Source organism: Cololabis saira, chromosome 2, assembly GCF_033807715.1.
Source record: "Cololabis saira isolate AMF1-May2022 chromosome 2, fColSai1.1, whole genome shotgun sequence".
Lineage (NCBI taxonomy): Eukaryota > Metazoa > Chordata > Actinopteri > Beloniformes > Belonidae > Cololabis > Cololabis saira.
This window is the reverse complement of record NC_084588.1, coordinates 28,627,880-28,644,206: the sequence shown is the minus strand read 5'-3', so window position 1 is coordinate 28,644,206 and position 16,327 is coordinate 28,627,880. Positions and strand designations below refer to the sequence as shown.

The window sequence follows — 16,327 nt, the reverse complement described above, 5'->3', positions numbered from 1 at the left end:
CACCTACAGCAGGTCTATTGATTTGAAATGAAAGTGAGGTGGCACGGGATACAAGTGGAAGTGAAGCCACTGGATTTGTGTGTTCACAGCCCACTTACCACAAATGCATGATATTTCCATTCGTCTGAGGGTCAACAACTAATTTTCCTGGTCCAGTGAGATACATGAGGACGAGGACTATGGGCAGTGCAACCTCACTATATGTGCCCAGCCTTATTTGAATAATGATTCACAGAGGCGAGGAATCCTCTGGCCTGCAGGCAGTGTTATCGAAAAGACATGCAAAAAGTACAGGAGTGAAGCGCTATGGTTATGGATGAGTGTGAGAGTCTATGTTTATGGCAGGAGGGGAGGAAGGTGTGAGTCTGCTTTGTAGAGCACATCATCAGTAATCTATCACTCAACTCAAGCAGAGGAGGAGGGCTTTCCACGCTTGGTAACTCGAAAATTGAAGGCCTTAGCACACCAGCAGCTTTCCTGTTCAGTAGCGGATGAATAGTAAGAGTGTGTAATTTTCACGATTTATTCGAAATGTGTGGTAAATATTTATTTCATCTGGTTAAGGATAATTAAATTTTATTGTCCTTTCTTACTTATTGTTGGTGTATAATGTTAAAACTAGGCAAATGGTAATAGATAAAGTCTTTATCTTTAAAGATAAGCTTGACACATTTGTAAATCCAGTTTATAAATCCAGTTTCTCTGCTGGTTCAGTGTGTAAATGTGCTTTAATCAGCCATGACTGGTGAAGAGCCAATAAGTCTATATTACCCTTTCATCACTCTGTTAAAGTGATGGTATCGAATCATTCAGTCGTTGACCACTTTAACATTAATGTCTCTCTCTGTTTCTTTCAGGCATCAGTAGAGAGTGATAGACTTCACTCTCATGGTCTGTCAATCAAGTTAAGTTTGCTTTAGAAGTTTTAATAGGCTCAGAGTTTTCCCACAAGAACATATTTCCAACCATTGTAATGCTACCTCTTGAATGTATAATTTTTATTCTAAATGAAGCATGCTGCACAAATGCTATTGGCCTCCACGTGCAGCCTGGGGTGAGACGAGTGAGCAGGAAGAGTATACAGAGTTCAACACCAGAAAGAAGTTGTGAATAAAAAAAACTAAGGGAATAAACTTTATCAGACACTTAAAAAATGCCACAATTCCTCTAAACATCTGCAATTTCATCCACTGAATGCGAATGACCACTATAACCCTGTTCAACTGGCTGCTCATTTGAATCCGAGTTCAGACAAGAGATACATAGCATTAAAGGTGTTGTGAATAAGCTAAAGTGATGGCACTCATCATTCAAACATTAGGCACTCTTCAGTAATATCCGTTTGATTCATTCAGACGTGTGTGTATAAATGACACAGTACACATGCAAAATTTACCGTTTGAGAGAGATTGGGAAGTGAATCAAGTGGGCTATATCATGAAAGACCTCATATTTTTCTCACAATAGTTATACTGTATTACAGTAAAAATAAAGTGATATTAACATGCCAAGTGTGAGAGTGGCATAAAACACCGTAGAAATGGAGAGAAGCAACTTATATCAGTTTTCTTACTGAGCTGTAGCTCTAACTCTGATGGCCATTTTATTTTGAAGGATTTGATTACTGTACGTTTGAGTAACAGTGCAGTTTTTATTGGCTAAGGAAAAATGTGTTTTATTCTTCATCTGAGAAAAAACTCTCAACCACCAAAACTGAAGCAGCACTGCACTCAACACTTTCAATTCACAAAAAAAAAAGATCTAATTAATCCACTGCTGTCGTGCGTGTCTGTCTATTAATGCCACACATATCTTATTAAGGTCTTTTCAGATTATCCTCACAAAATGTTACAGAAAAGCACCATTGTGTTCATTCAGACATGACACCAGCATGCTGATTAATGGAAAGCAGTGTATGTCTGAATAGGGGTTTCGGACCAGCATTCTCTGCCATTTTTCATGTTATTATTTTTTAAGAATATCTAAGCTTAAGGAAACACAAATTTTGTCTCTTAGCTACAACCCAGAAGCTGCAAATGACACAATTTCAAGAGTGCAATAAAGCTAGCTTGTTTGTTTTTTATAGATAAATACATTTCATGTCACTTACAGGAAGGACTTGACGTCCAGCCCTCTGTGTCGGATCTGCTCCATCATGTGGTCCCAGCTGCCTGGATTTGATCGGGATCGGCCGGCACCTCCTCCCCTGCATCGGGAGGCTCCAGCCGGACTCCCCCGGACCCCCCGCGGGCCCCCACGGTGGCCCCCGCCGCCCGGACCTGTGTGGAGCTGACCCAGACTCTGCGAGGTGACTGGGGGGTCGTTGGGACCCGGTGGGGGCTGGTGAGTGAGCGGCTGCTGGAGGCTCTGCTGTCGGACGAGAGGCCGAGGGCGGCCCACGGCCGAGGACGGGATGTGCTCCAGGGTGGAGGCAGATGACAGGGAGGCGTCCCCGAAACTGAGAGGATACACAGCAGAACGGAAGAAGAAATTGGATACAAAATGGTAGGCATTAGACTACAAATTGCTTCATAGTTGTCCCAATAAAGTATAAAAGATAAAAGAAAGTATAAATAAAATTGGTGCGACACAGTCATGATGATATCAAATAGAAAACAGTGAAGATGAAAATAGCGAAGCCATACAGCACAGACTGATATTATAAGAACATGGTGTTTGCCATGAGTATCCAACAGAGACAAAAATAGATCAATCAATAATATTAATAATACTGATAAAGAAGCTGAATGTAGGAAGAGAGATAGAACAGAAACGTCTTAAAGATTAATAAACTGGAGTGGGACGACTGTGTTATAAGAATGGCCCTGCCAAATGAAAACTGTCAGTTATTTTCCTTCAATCGGTGTTGAAATAATATTCAGAAAATGAATTAAGTTCAAGTTAAAGTAGAAGTATCATTAACATTTAGCTTGAGTCTCTGTCTGCAGGACTCAACAGTTTCTGTATGCTATCCCTCCTCTTAATTAGCCCTGACCTACTTCTACCTTCTTGCCTTGATGCCGTTTGCATCCACCAGGCCCCTTGTGCTCCTGCAAGATTTTTCCCACTTTTGTTTTTGCCTCTGCATTTCTGAAGTCAGAGGCTCTGCATCCCTCGCTGCCCATTTATCTTTCCCCCCAACCTCAGCCCTTGCATCACTGCATCATCTCTATGCCACCTTCAATCACCGCTGTTTAAATCTGCTCTGTAATTATTGGTCTGTTTCTCTTACAATCCTGTAATAGTGCTTTCCCTCTTATCCTCCCCTCAATCACCGCCCTGTCTGATGACTGTAAGCTTGTGCTAAACAGCCCCGTCTGGAGCTGAGGATTTACTGCCTGCACTTGAGTTGTGTTAGCGGAGCCCTTTGGTATTAACTCGCCTCTAACGCTGTTGGAGAGTCTGGAGACAAGCACCTGAAGTAGCACAGCAATGCTGGATCAAGTGAATGAAAGAGAGGTGCACATATATACATGCACTGAAGCCTCATAAGGTCATACCATAAGATCTAAGGATAGGCTTTGATGATCATGCTAATTTGCACATTCTAAATATTCTAGCTGAATGCATGTAAATTAATCCCAAAAAGTTGTTTGGCATGTCTTCTGTTGCATCAGAAGGGCTGTAGAGTTTCAAAGAAGCAGGTGATAATTTAGGTATTTATAACTTAGGAAGAACAGTTTTTATTACATTTTTCTATTTATTTTTGTGAGTGTTCTTCATATTGCACGAAAATCCTAGGTGAACCTTTGGTGTGTAAACTGACCACCAGATATCATTCAGATTACTATTAACTGACTTAACTTACATATATGCTCAGAGCTGGCTCAAAGTATCTTCATACATTAAAAAAATAGACTCTTTAAATACATTTGAAAAACAAAAAAGACAATGAAAGGTCCATTGTGTTAGGTTTAGGGGGATATTTTTTTTATATATGCGGTCTAACATTTATTATATTAGGACCCAGATGAATCATTGTGCTCGGTTGGTTTCCTTTGCTTTACAACTTTTTACAAAGTGGCAATTAAACTAAACTGAAAAGATATGACTGGATTTGAATTATTATAAAACTGGACTGAACTGGATTATAACTGAATTAATGCAAATATAATTGAACTGTAATTAAATACATTTACTTACTTTCTCTGTAAATTTTCCTAATATGACACAAGATTTACATTTTTGCTACAGAAAGTAACTTAAATTAATTGACTGATTTCTTTCTGAATGTATTGTTTTTAGACCATTTATAAGCACAAAGGTGGTTAAACATATTCCATACAAAATAGTGTCAGCATTTATGAAAGTCCCATGAACAGAAAAATAACTGAATTTTCTTTTTTAAGTAATCCTCAACTTTTAGCTTTGTGTCTTTTTAGAGCTGAGTTTTGCCACTAAATGTGACTGACTGCTCCTTTAAAGACACACTATGTAATAATACCACTCCTGACTGAATGGGGGCAGCATTTAATGAGAGTTTGTGGAACAGCCCTTGGAGCAATACAAAAATAAGGTGTGCCTCTAGTGGGTTTGTCTGACCATCACCACTTCATCGACATTTTGGATCTATGCATTTAACATGTTTAAAAACCTAAAATAAATACAGAATATTCAGTTAGTCGTTCCGTTCCTGGTATTGATTATTTCAGTGTCAGTGAAACTATTGAACCTGTTATTCGATGTTATTTGAGCAATCTAACAAGACAGGTATTTAAGAGAGTGTCGCAAACAAGCCATGTGCTTCACTTAACCAGAGGCTTTTTCCCCCTCTGTGTTCTTGAAATTAAATCAGAAATCATGCCCATGAAATGCTTGAGAAGGAAAAGGAAATGATACTGTCACAATACAGTCATGCAAAAAAAGTTGCTCTGTTTAAGGATTGGCCATGCAAGCTCAACAGAAGAACAAATAAAAAGGTCAGCTGACAACCTCTATACAGAACATTATTTCTGGCTTCAACAGCCACGTTATCATAACTGACATCATGATAAATCAATACATCTGGTGGGATTGATGGTGACATTAGCCTAGACATCTGGGAGCCAGTCCATGTGCTAATAAATTTTGCCAGTCTGTCTAGTGTCATAAATCTGACACAGAATTTACTCATTTGATAATTTCAGTTGCCTTACAACGCAGAATCTTTTCCTCACAGTGATTTCCTCGAGGGCAGGATCTAATGTACTTGTCAGTTCAACTACTGTAGACCTGCGCCGTCTTCTGTACGTCTTCTGTACGTCTTCTGTACGTCTTCTGTACGTCTTCTGTACAGCACCAGCCATAGTCATTCAAATGCTCTGAGTATCAGCCCTCTTAATCCGCTGAATCCCATTGCTGACTTACAGGGTTATTTTCACATTTTTCAGTTTTAAGTCAATTAAGATGACTATAAACCTTGAATAAATTTGTAATTAGGGGAAGTTGAGACGGGTGAAAAACAAAGACTGCAAAAAAGTGAATTCCTAAATAATGACAGCAAAGAGCATGAAAGCGGTGGGAAAGAAATGAAGTAAATGGTGAAAAACAGAAACCAATTTCAAAGGAGAAATGGAGATACAGGCAGACTTAAAAGGAGAAGGGAGATGGGAACAAGACGGATGAGTGGCAGGAGTGAAGAACAGAACAGAATAAATGCGATTCATGCTCAAGCGCAAATATTTCATTGGAAAGTTGTTGTTTTTTAAATAATGCAAATGAAATCACAAACAAATGAAAGAAAAAAACACAAATGCTCAGCATTTCTGCAGCAGAAAAAATTAGACCAAAAATCTGATGTCTGGCTGGCCTTTCCAGTGCCAAAATATTCATTATGAGCTAAATTAATGTGGATCGCTTTTGAGTTTTAAACATTTTTTTATGTAAGCAGCTTGCCATTATGAACATTCTTGTTGTGCTCTTTGTGTAACATTAGAAGTCATTCATTTCATACTGTAACTTTTATTGAAGTTTTAGGTTTATTAAAGTTAATATTCTAAAAAATATGATAAAGATTAAGTATCAAAGGTTTTATTCTTTTCTATTTCAGTTTAGATCAGGGGTGTCCAAAGTCGGTCCTCGAGGGCCGGTGTCCTGCATGTTTTAGATGTCCCGTTTTTTATCAAACCGTGATACAAGGAGCTTGGTCATCAACAGAACTATCCAGACTTTGATGACAAGGTGGTGACGGCCGTTAATTAGAATCAGGTGTGTTGATGCAGGGAGACAACTAAAACATGCAGCACACCGGCCCTCGAGGACCCACTTTGGACACCCCTGGTTTAGATGGATATAATCAAATTCATGTTAAAAAAAAAAAAAAAATCAGTTTTGTTCAGTTGGTTGATTTACATCCATGCATCCAAAGACATCAGCTTTCAACAGCATGTAATTTGTAGTATTTCAAATCATTGAGGTTGACAGTGACGTTTTACACAGACCTTCTCAGCTAGGAACAACAAAACAAAAAGCTCTGTGGTTTAGTACATCATTGTCTTGGAGCACACCTTATACCACTAAAACTGAGACATTTCTTATCTCTACCTTCATTAATTATGTCTCGAGAACATATAATTACATACAAAAAGAAAACAATGCATGCCACCATGCAATGGCATGTATTCCCTTGTTTAAGCAAAATAAATTTAATTTACCGTAAAACACCAAATAAAGGCTTGGGTGTTTATTTGCCTAAATTGCTCAAATCAACAAGCATTTATTAGGGACCTGGGTTTATTTGGGACCCGCCTTTATTAATTGTGTGTCGTGTCATCCAAAAACGGGTGGATGAACAATGCACTGACCGCAGACTGGCTGCAACGATTGATGGAAAAATTGAACTTTGGGCACGACTCCTCGTGTGGGATGCGTACATCAGCACCACAACGAAGGCAAAGCATAAACGGAGCTACAACACGGTGGTCATTCCTGGAGGTCTGATATATATATATATATATATATATATATATATATATATATATATATATATATATATATATATATTATATCTATCTATATTTGCATACGGTAGAATATTTTTTTAAGTTAAGTTTTAAGTTAAAGTCTTAAAGATTTTGAGTTTTGGCAGTGTTCAAAATAAAATTATGAGACCTGCTGTATTGGAGCATTTTTCTTTTAGTTAAAACTGTAGTGGGAACAGATGTTTAGAGGAACCTATGTATGTACCGGGTGAGAGGGGGAAGATATAGGAGAACGGACCAGAAGAATATAGAGCGGATTAAAAATAAAAGTTAAGCTCTGAGCTACATGTGTCTCCCGTCTGGGCCATTGCAGACTGCCTGAGAATGGCATGTTACAAAAAACAAACATATCCTCCTCTTTCTTCTTCCTTTATGTGCGTGGTGTCAGCGCGTTGTGCCGCATTAAACGTAGTTCGGGCGAAATACCTGCTTTGAGCTGCAAAATTAAACGATTCCTCGAGGCAGAGAAAATTCCTCGATCATATTTTGTAATCGAATTACTCGAATTATTCGATGAATCGTTTCAGCCCTAATAAGGTTTAAGATATAAGATTTGCCGGACCATCCCCACTCATTGGCACAGTATTGTTTGTGGCTCTTTTATTACAAACAAGATCTATACGCCTCCTTTAACCATTTATACAGATTTACAGGTGCAGTTTTAAGACCAGGCAAAAACTACATTGACTTCCATAAAAGATAAATAGATCCATCCACCCATTATATCCGCGTATTAAACGCGGTCTGCTGGAGCCTATCACAGCTAGCAGGGGTACACCCTGGACAGGTTAATAGTTCATCACACTGCCACATATAAACAAAAGAACCCGCACATGCCTTATTTTATTGGTGCTTTCCACCAATAAAAAATAGAAATAGTGTCTCCCATTTTTAACACACCACAATCAAGTTGTTTACACAATCGGATGATTGTGTTTACAGAGGTAGTGAGAGATGAGATCCGTTCAAGAAAAAGGTTTCGTTTATTTCACTGGGCCGATAAAAGCTTTCTTTTGCTATTTATGTAGCAACACTCGCAGTTTAAGAAGCTGCTACATCAGAGGAAAAAACATGCTGTTTCTGAAGATCATCAGAGAGCATCTGTTTTGTTTGAGATTCTTGACAGTGTTGCAGAAAATTGGAGGCTGCTGAGTAACAGTACGACTCTGTTGATTTACTTACTTATCTGAGACATCAACCAGTTGGCAGAAGACATCAAAATGTTATTTGTTTATCACTGTGGACGCTTTCTGTAGTCAAAAGAGACTGAAGTAGTTAAGCATTCACCACAGGTACAATCTCCAGAGCAGGTGGTTCCTCGTTCAGGTTTTCTCATTATCATCACCAGAACAGTATGGAAAATAGCAACTTTCAAAGAGCATGCAATACGTCCATGAATGATACTTGTACAAACTCACATCTGTGATATCCACACCATGCTCCCCTCGTGCCCACCGCAGCCCCTCATGCGTTCCCCATGTCATCATGTGCAACTCACTTGCCAAACCGCAGGCCTCCGGCATGCATGTGGTTTTGGATCGTCTGCCAGCGCCCGGGCTTGCTGCCCCCTGACACCATGCTTCGAACGCTGTCACTGCGACTTGGCCCCGCCCCTGTACCAGAGCAAGCGCCACCCCCGCCGTCACTGGCCCCTGGTGAGGGTCCAGCACCGCCCTGCCCACCCTTATCCACAGCCCCACTAGGAGGAAATGAAAAAGGGGACCATAGACAGAGAAACACGGACGGACGGGAAGAAAGGATCGAGAGAGGATACAGAAAATGAGGGATAGACGAGAAACAGACGCACAAACGAACAGGGCCGGAGAGCAAAAGTGATATAAGTAAAAGTTATACAAACCGTCAAGTGATATTTCGTGTGATTCAGTCCACCCACTTGTGTCCAGTGGTGAGATGTACTGAGTCACACTTTAAATAAACTGGATAACACAACCATCTCTAATCAAGACAAAACACACAATAGCCTATCCAAATCTTACTTTTTTGTTGTGAATAATTCACTGAGACAATTTGTAATGGAAAGTGCAGGTCAGTTTTACTGAAGTGGAGAGTCAGAATGCTATCTCAGTGAAACTTTTGCTACTGCATTTAAAAAGTCCTCTACCATCTGTTTTAAATAGTGAGAAATGGGCCCATTTCCTTCCACACAGTGGACAGCAGTGGACCACAGTGACTCGTGGAAGCTGACTCTTGGAAGTGGGAGTCACGTCTGAGTAATGACACATATGCATCATCTTTAGATGTTAAGACTGGAAACGCAAGTGATGAGAACAGAACACTAATGTCTACAATCTTTCACACCAGCAGCACCAACATCTATGTGTCTGAACATAAATGTTTTAAATCATTTGCAAATATTGCCTGCGAGAAAAAAAAAAAAAGTCAATACAAGTTCTGTTACTTTTCAGCAAACCCACCCCAGACCGCTGAGGACTTACTGTGACGTTTCAGAAACAAGTACAGACAGAATGCGGACTTCAGTATGAGAACGTCTGAGAGAGGACAAACCATACAACATGAAGATGCGTGACAGAAGGACACGCTTTGACATTTCAGACAATAAGGCACAAACTCTGTTTAAGCGTACAAAAATGACTGTCAACATTTAAAAAGCAGCACCTGGGAGACGTGGACAGTGAGTTTTGAACTGTGATGCATATACATTATATTATAGGACTTTTCCTTTCAGAGCACCAAATATAGGCAGGGGATTATGTAAATGAATTGCACATGTATATTTATTAGTGTTTGCACTTGAAAGTCACTGCCTATTGCAACATTATTTAAATAAAAAAGAAAGGGTACATTTTGTGCCTGCCCTACCTTTAACTAGGGTTGCCACCTTTTAGAAATGAAAATAATGGACGCCCACCAGAGCTCCTCGGGGCATGACCACCATGGGCCCATCAGTAGTATGCTTTATCTTATGCCATTGCTTTTAGTAAAGGGGTGATCTAGAAACCAGTAAGACACACTTAAAACTTTTCTGCCTTTTTTCTCCCTATAGTCATTCTTTTTACACTTTTTGAATCCGGTAGAATCTTTTGATTCAGTTTATGTGTGCAGTCAGCACTATTGTAGCTGAGGTTGTGTCTGACTGTGTGGTGTCATCTCAGCTGCAGTAACCTAGGGGAGTAGGATGACAAACTGTTGATGAAATTAAACATTTGTTTGCTGTCTCTTATGACTTGAAAAAAAGGCAGATCATCCAAAAAGTGTATATATTCTAAAAAATAGTTTCCTCTTTTTATGTATTTAGCTAGGTAGTTTATTTATTTATTTATTAAGTCTTGATCCAATAGTATGATTTGTTCTTTAAATAACCATATATAATACTTATAATGGCTATTACTACTTACTATATTAAATAATAATTATTCATTCAACTTTGAAAAAGTCAACATCCTAAACAATCAATCAAACCACAAGTTTACTAAAATATGCTCCGCCCATGCTCTGACATCTTCTGGTAAAAGTTCAACAGATAGGAAACTGAATCAGTCATCATGACATGTCCCACACCATGTTATTCTCAGGAGATGATTGGGGTAAAAAGAACTGGGACACTGAGGCCAGGGTCGTCTGGGTCCTCATGGTACATGCAGGTACTGCAGTGTTGCTCTCCTGGTGCGCGCCGTCTGACATCACACACTCCACCGTGCGCCACAGAAAAGACTCGCTGACACTAATCATAATACTGAAACAATTTCACATCTGTTTTTTTATTGTGATATCTCTAAAAACTTTTGGAATGATGTTGAATCTTATTTTTTTGATGCTGCTAAATCTACATACTCTCTTAGCCTTAAAGATGTTATTTGCTATTATGTTAACTCAGAAGATTATGCTCTCGAATACCTGATAAACTTTGTTATCCTATATGCAAAATTTTTTATTCACAAACAAAAATTCGCAAAATCACTACCTAAGATTGCTCCTTTTGGAACTTAACTCTTTGCTTAGATCTCTGATTTTGTTAAATAACAAAAAGTAATACCTTATTGAGCCATTATGAAAAGTTTTTTCCTGAAACCCCTGTTTGATTTATTTATTTTTTGTACTCTCGATTTATGTATTATTTAGTTATTTATTTTTATTTTTTCTTAAACTATCTCTTGTAATGACTTACTTTTATTTAATATATAACTACACCGATGTAATTGATTTACTTTTATGTACTGTCAACAATGTGCTGTTTGTTACTGTATACCTGTTGTTTTGTATATTTCAATACTCATAATTAAAAAAAAAAAAAAAAAACTTGCATACACGTCTTACAATTTGCCCTGTAGTCTTCTCCATTGACACTGTCCAGCCATGGATGTGCTTCTACCCACTCGTACCTGTAGTTTTGTAAACGTTTTCTCTTGTGAGGACGTGGTGGAGTTGCGGGTGTGTGGCTGGACATGTTTAAAAGGCAGCGCAGTCAGCAACACGCAGGGGGCGCCGCAGCGGGGGGTCCTGCCACCACCACGATGTTGCTGGCCTTAGTCTTTCCTGTGTTTTATTAAGATCATTATAGTCAGATTTAGTGATTATTGGTGTGTAGACGTGTATTTGGACGATCATAAATATACGGAACAAATGGTCCCGTATCGGTTCAATTGTCAATTAAAAGGACGATCCTGTATTTTACAGGAAGGGTGGCAACCCTACTTGTAACAGTTTTTGCAATGAGAATATACAAGAGTTTGGCAACATCGCTTGGAGGAAAGAGAAGGAATGGATGCAAATGTATATGACACTGACTGCCAACCCTTAATGCTCTTAACTGACTGCAGGAAATTTAAAGGGAACCTATTATGGCATCTAATACCTATTTTAAACAGGCCTTGAATGTCTTAAAAACAAGCTTTTGATTGTTTTTGCTAAATAAATTAGAAATTCAGCGTCTGAGCCATGTCTTTATCTTCCCATTCTCTAACCTCATTATCTATGTGGGATTCTGAGTGGGCGGGGAGGCTATGATAATGAGGCACTGTGCTGATTGGCTGCCTGAATGACGCGATACACCGCTACGAAAAAATGGCGGAAGCTCCGGCCGGCAGAATTAGCTGTGGGCGTGGTTTCACGCATCGGAGGCCAAACGATGCAAATTGCATTTTGGTTACGTAACGAAATGGAGCAGAATCTGAACGGCTCGTAGAAGTCACATGACACTGGACGGCTCATCCGGGCGGCTGTACAGACACTGCAGAATTTGGTTGCTTTCCTCTTTCTCTGAGTTGGCAGGCTGAGGGGAGACCACTTTATACATGTTAAAGCAAGAAAAAATGTGTTTTTCATAATAGGTCCCCTTTAAGTTGACTTGGAATTTAAAAGTACAAGGAGTCATGTTAACACCTGCTGCACCAAAACCGTTTGCAGCCCTTTTATTCTTTATCACTTTATCATGTTTTACAGGTTATGTTATCACTGCATCTGTCCCTGACTCAGTTTTAATCATTGGATTGTTACTGAGTGTAGAGGAATGTAATATTATTGTTGTGGTGCAGCTGTTTGACCATCACCTTCACTCATTTGATATTTTCTTTCTGTTGGGAGGCGGAGCATCAGGCTTAGCTGCTGGCCCATGCCTGACCTCATTATCATTTTCACCAAATCCACTGCTTTATACTTGAGGTCCTGCTCTCCCCTCTTTGCTAGCTCATTAAATCTTCTTTCTAGAAACTCTGAGACTCTGCTAAGACCCCGCACTTCAGATTAGTTTTTGCCCATACAAATCTTTATCCTGGTTATTCTGTTTTTCAGCTTTTTTTCTGCAAGTGGCTGCCATCTACCTTTTTGTTGAAGGACTGACTTGGGCAGTTTCCCAGTGACCCAGCTTTGAGTTGTTTTTTTGTTTTTTTCAACTTTCCTGGAAATAAACTCAGCATCTGAGCACTGTATCATAATCCAGTCAAGCATTTGAGTCTACTGATTTTATTTTATTTTTTTCTTTATTACTTGATCCCATACAGCAAACAAAATGGCAGTGACACAGCGATGCACCATCAGGTTGATCCTCTCACGTCCTTATGTTCTGGTCATCTTGTCATTTTTCAGATATCCCAGAAGTGGACAGGGACAGTACAGTGCAGTAGCAGCTGACTATTACCTATGTTAAAAAGTTTTTTCTCTTTGTTTGGATCCATGGTCTATTTTGTCATAAAAACAAGCTGCACTTGTGCCATTTGAAAAAAAAAAAAACAACCTCTATTATCTTGAATATCAAGAGCTCTTCAACTGAGTACTAATTTCTGCTTCTTCAGGTAGACCTCATTGTTCATTATTAAAATGAGCTGGTTCTGCTTCTGTTTGAAGATAAATGCAGTATCAGGACATCACTCACAAAAACTGAACACCCCCCACGGGCACCATTTGTGATTTTTGACCACACGCTTTACTAAATCAGGGCCCAGATGTTGCCTGACAGGGTAATATGATTCTTCAACTAACAATATTGTATCTTCCCTAAATAAAAGTTACTTATCATGGTTTAAAAAGTGTTTACATATCTATTAACTTCATGAATATTCTAATGTACTTTATTTTATTATCTTTTATAATTTTCTATTATTTTTACGTATGTTAAATTGCTGTTTGTGAGGCACATTTGAATTTTGACAACAACCTGAACCAGATACCTCACCAATCTGTCAACCCATATTTCAAGCCGTTATCAGCTCTATAAATGACAATCAAAGTTAAACACTTTTGCCTACAACATAATGCAGAATAAACATAACAAAAGCTTTAATCAATGCTGCTCACTGAATTAAAAATATTTTCAATGTCACTGCACATAAAAGTAATTGATCACCTGGTAGTTTTGAAAGAGTCAAGTGAGTTGTAATTAGAGAAGATAAGAATGAACAGGTTCACTTGATGCCTCAGTAATTGTGTGAGATGCATCTAAATGATGTAGCAGCTCATATGAAGCAGACATTTCAACATCCACACACTTAATTGCGATGCTCTAGACAAAAGAGACCTTTTCTCTATTTTTGGAATAGGGCTCAGCAGAGTAGAGTCAGGTGGGCTATCAGGCAGCGATGCAGCGCTTGGAGTACTATGAGCTGTAGTGGGAGTCGTGGCAACGAGCAAAAAACACAGAGCAAGTGAAGGACATAGTGAGAATGAGAAAAAAACACAAATACTTTACCCACAAACACACACGACATTTACACATAGAACAGATTTAAAAAGAAAAATAATACAAAAATCCACCCCATTACATAAATAGCTGAACATTTTAAGAAATAAGTTCTTTTCTAGAGCTCAATTATCAGATAAAATACAAAACTACAGCTACTTGCTTTGAGATTTGGCATCATGTTTGGCAACATAACAGTATACAAAAATATACTTGCCAATACATTTTGAAAATTTAAAAAGAAAATAATCAAATATTAAAGTAACACTAAGGGATTTTTAAAGTGTCAAGGTTATAAGTTCCTGCTCTGAAGCATCAAAGTCAAAACGTTTTCACAACACTACAAGATCTACTATTGTTCGGTTCAATGTCTTCCATGATTACTTTTGTGATTTTCTTCGTTGCTTTGCCGTAATTACAACTGTAGTTCTGTGAGCTGGTAACATAAATCAAAAACTACAACAGATCTTAATCTGCTCCACTTGGAATGAACCTGCTGTTTTCACGGAAGTGATGTCAACCACAGCTAGAGTGGAGACCTTAACCATGGCCACTAAGTAAGCAGAGGAGAAGTTTGCTGATTTCTGTTGCAAGAAATTTGACAAGAAATGTTTATATATTAAGTTTTTACAAGGTGGCCCATGATAAAGAAATGCTGCTCATTTCACATATTTCTGTCCAGAATGTGTGATAGCTTAATATTTGTCAAGATCACAATAGAAAAGTATTACATAATGCAGATGTCTTCATTAGCCTTTTGTATTGGCCATTGTTCACGTGACAGAAGACTGCAACTATCTTTTTTGTTTTAAATTCTGAAACTAAACTATGTCTAAAGTTGATGGGTGGAAGAACTTTACAACATGCTAAGTCAGGTGTTTTCTAGGTCCATCAGTTTTAAAATATCATACATTTCAAAAAGAAATTATTTTGGAGCAGGTCTTCAAATTATAGTAATTTTACAACTACTGAGCCTTTATTTTGAAACTCATATTGTTTGAGACGTCTGATTTAATGTCTTTATGAGAAAGGTACATGAGTACCTTAGTCGACTCATATTGAAACAAATAGTTTTCTCCATTTGGTTATAGGATGTAAAATACTATCATGTTAATTAGTGTAGTTGTCAACCCTGTGCAGCTGTTAATGACCCCTCCACTGTACATTAGCGCCTCAGTAGTAAGATTCATTCTGAGACACATATTATAATCACACTTCTAGACAATATAGCTATATATATATATATATATATATATATATATTATATATATTATATATATATATATATATATATATATATATATATATATATATATATATATATATATATATATATATATATATATATATATATATATATATATATATATACATATACTATATATATATATATATATTTTTTTTTTTTCTTATCGCATATCTAGCAATCCCCAGAACTGACACCGGGTGGAGAACTACTAAATTAGAAGATATAATAAACAGTGTCAATCAAAATTTTGGACTCACCTAATTCAAAGTAAATTGAGAAAGTTGTCTAAACCTTTACCTGGTGTTCTAGATGGATATAAAGGATGCGACATGTCCAGGTGCTAGTTGGTGTTTGTGGCATTAAAACAGTAGGAAGGCCAAGAAGGCTTGGTTTTCCTATAATTTTTATGCTAAAATAATCCATTTGCTGTAGCTTTATATTTTATATGACCCTTCCAGGAGGCAAATAATCAAGCTTTTCGTAATGTCAAGCTATTCTTTAAAAGTAACCCACTGGTTTTAAACTTACAAAAAAAAAGAAGTAAAAAGTCAACTGCAGTCAACCCTCTGTGCAAATGTTCAGTATAATTAAGTCAATTCCATTACAGAATCAAGAAGTAGATTTAAACACTTGGAGTTGAGAGGCCACATGTGTAAACAAGGAAAGTGTTCATGCAAAACAGCGAAATCTGCTCTGAGGGTTGACCGTCTCCATGGTAACACTCCATGGGCTGCAGGTAGAGAAAGAGAGGGTTTGGTGAGGCCAGCAGGGCTGTAGGCAATGGGGCTAAACATGTTGATTAAAACACCTTGTTGCAAAAGCAAAGCAAAATGTTCCTTTTACAATGTATTGTTATTTGTAGGGTTTAAAATGCAATGCCTTTTATTAAAACTTTTAATCTCTTAGAATTTTCGTTTTTCCATTTTCCAATAGGATATTTGACTTAGTGGGGCAGATACAAATACC

At 38.0% G+C, this 16,327-nt stretch overlaps 1 protein-coding gene across 2 annotated transcripts in view; it reads right to left on the bottom strand.

The window, feature by feature from the left end:
* The window catches only part of syt7b (synaptotagmin VIIb), a 190,069-nt gene that overhangs the window by 52,838 nt on the left and 120,904 nt on the right, over positions 1-16,327 (bottom strand). Inside the window, exons 5-6 of one of the 2 annotated variants that reach the window (XM_061742547.1) lie at positions 8,458-8,658; positions 2,111-2,458 (exon numbers count right to left, since the gene is read on the bottom strand). In XM_061742547.1, the coding sequence (XP_061598531.1) occupies positions 2,111-2,458; positions 8,458-8,658 (549 nt within the window). The remainder of the gene's footprint in view (positions 1-2,110; positions 2,459-8,457; positions 8,659-16,327) is intronic. The other variant, XM_061742558.1, reaches the window with a different exon arrangement.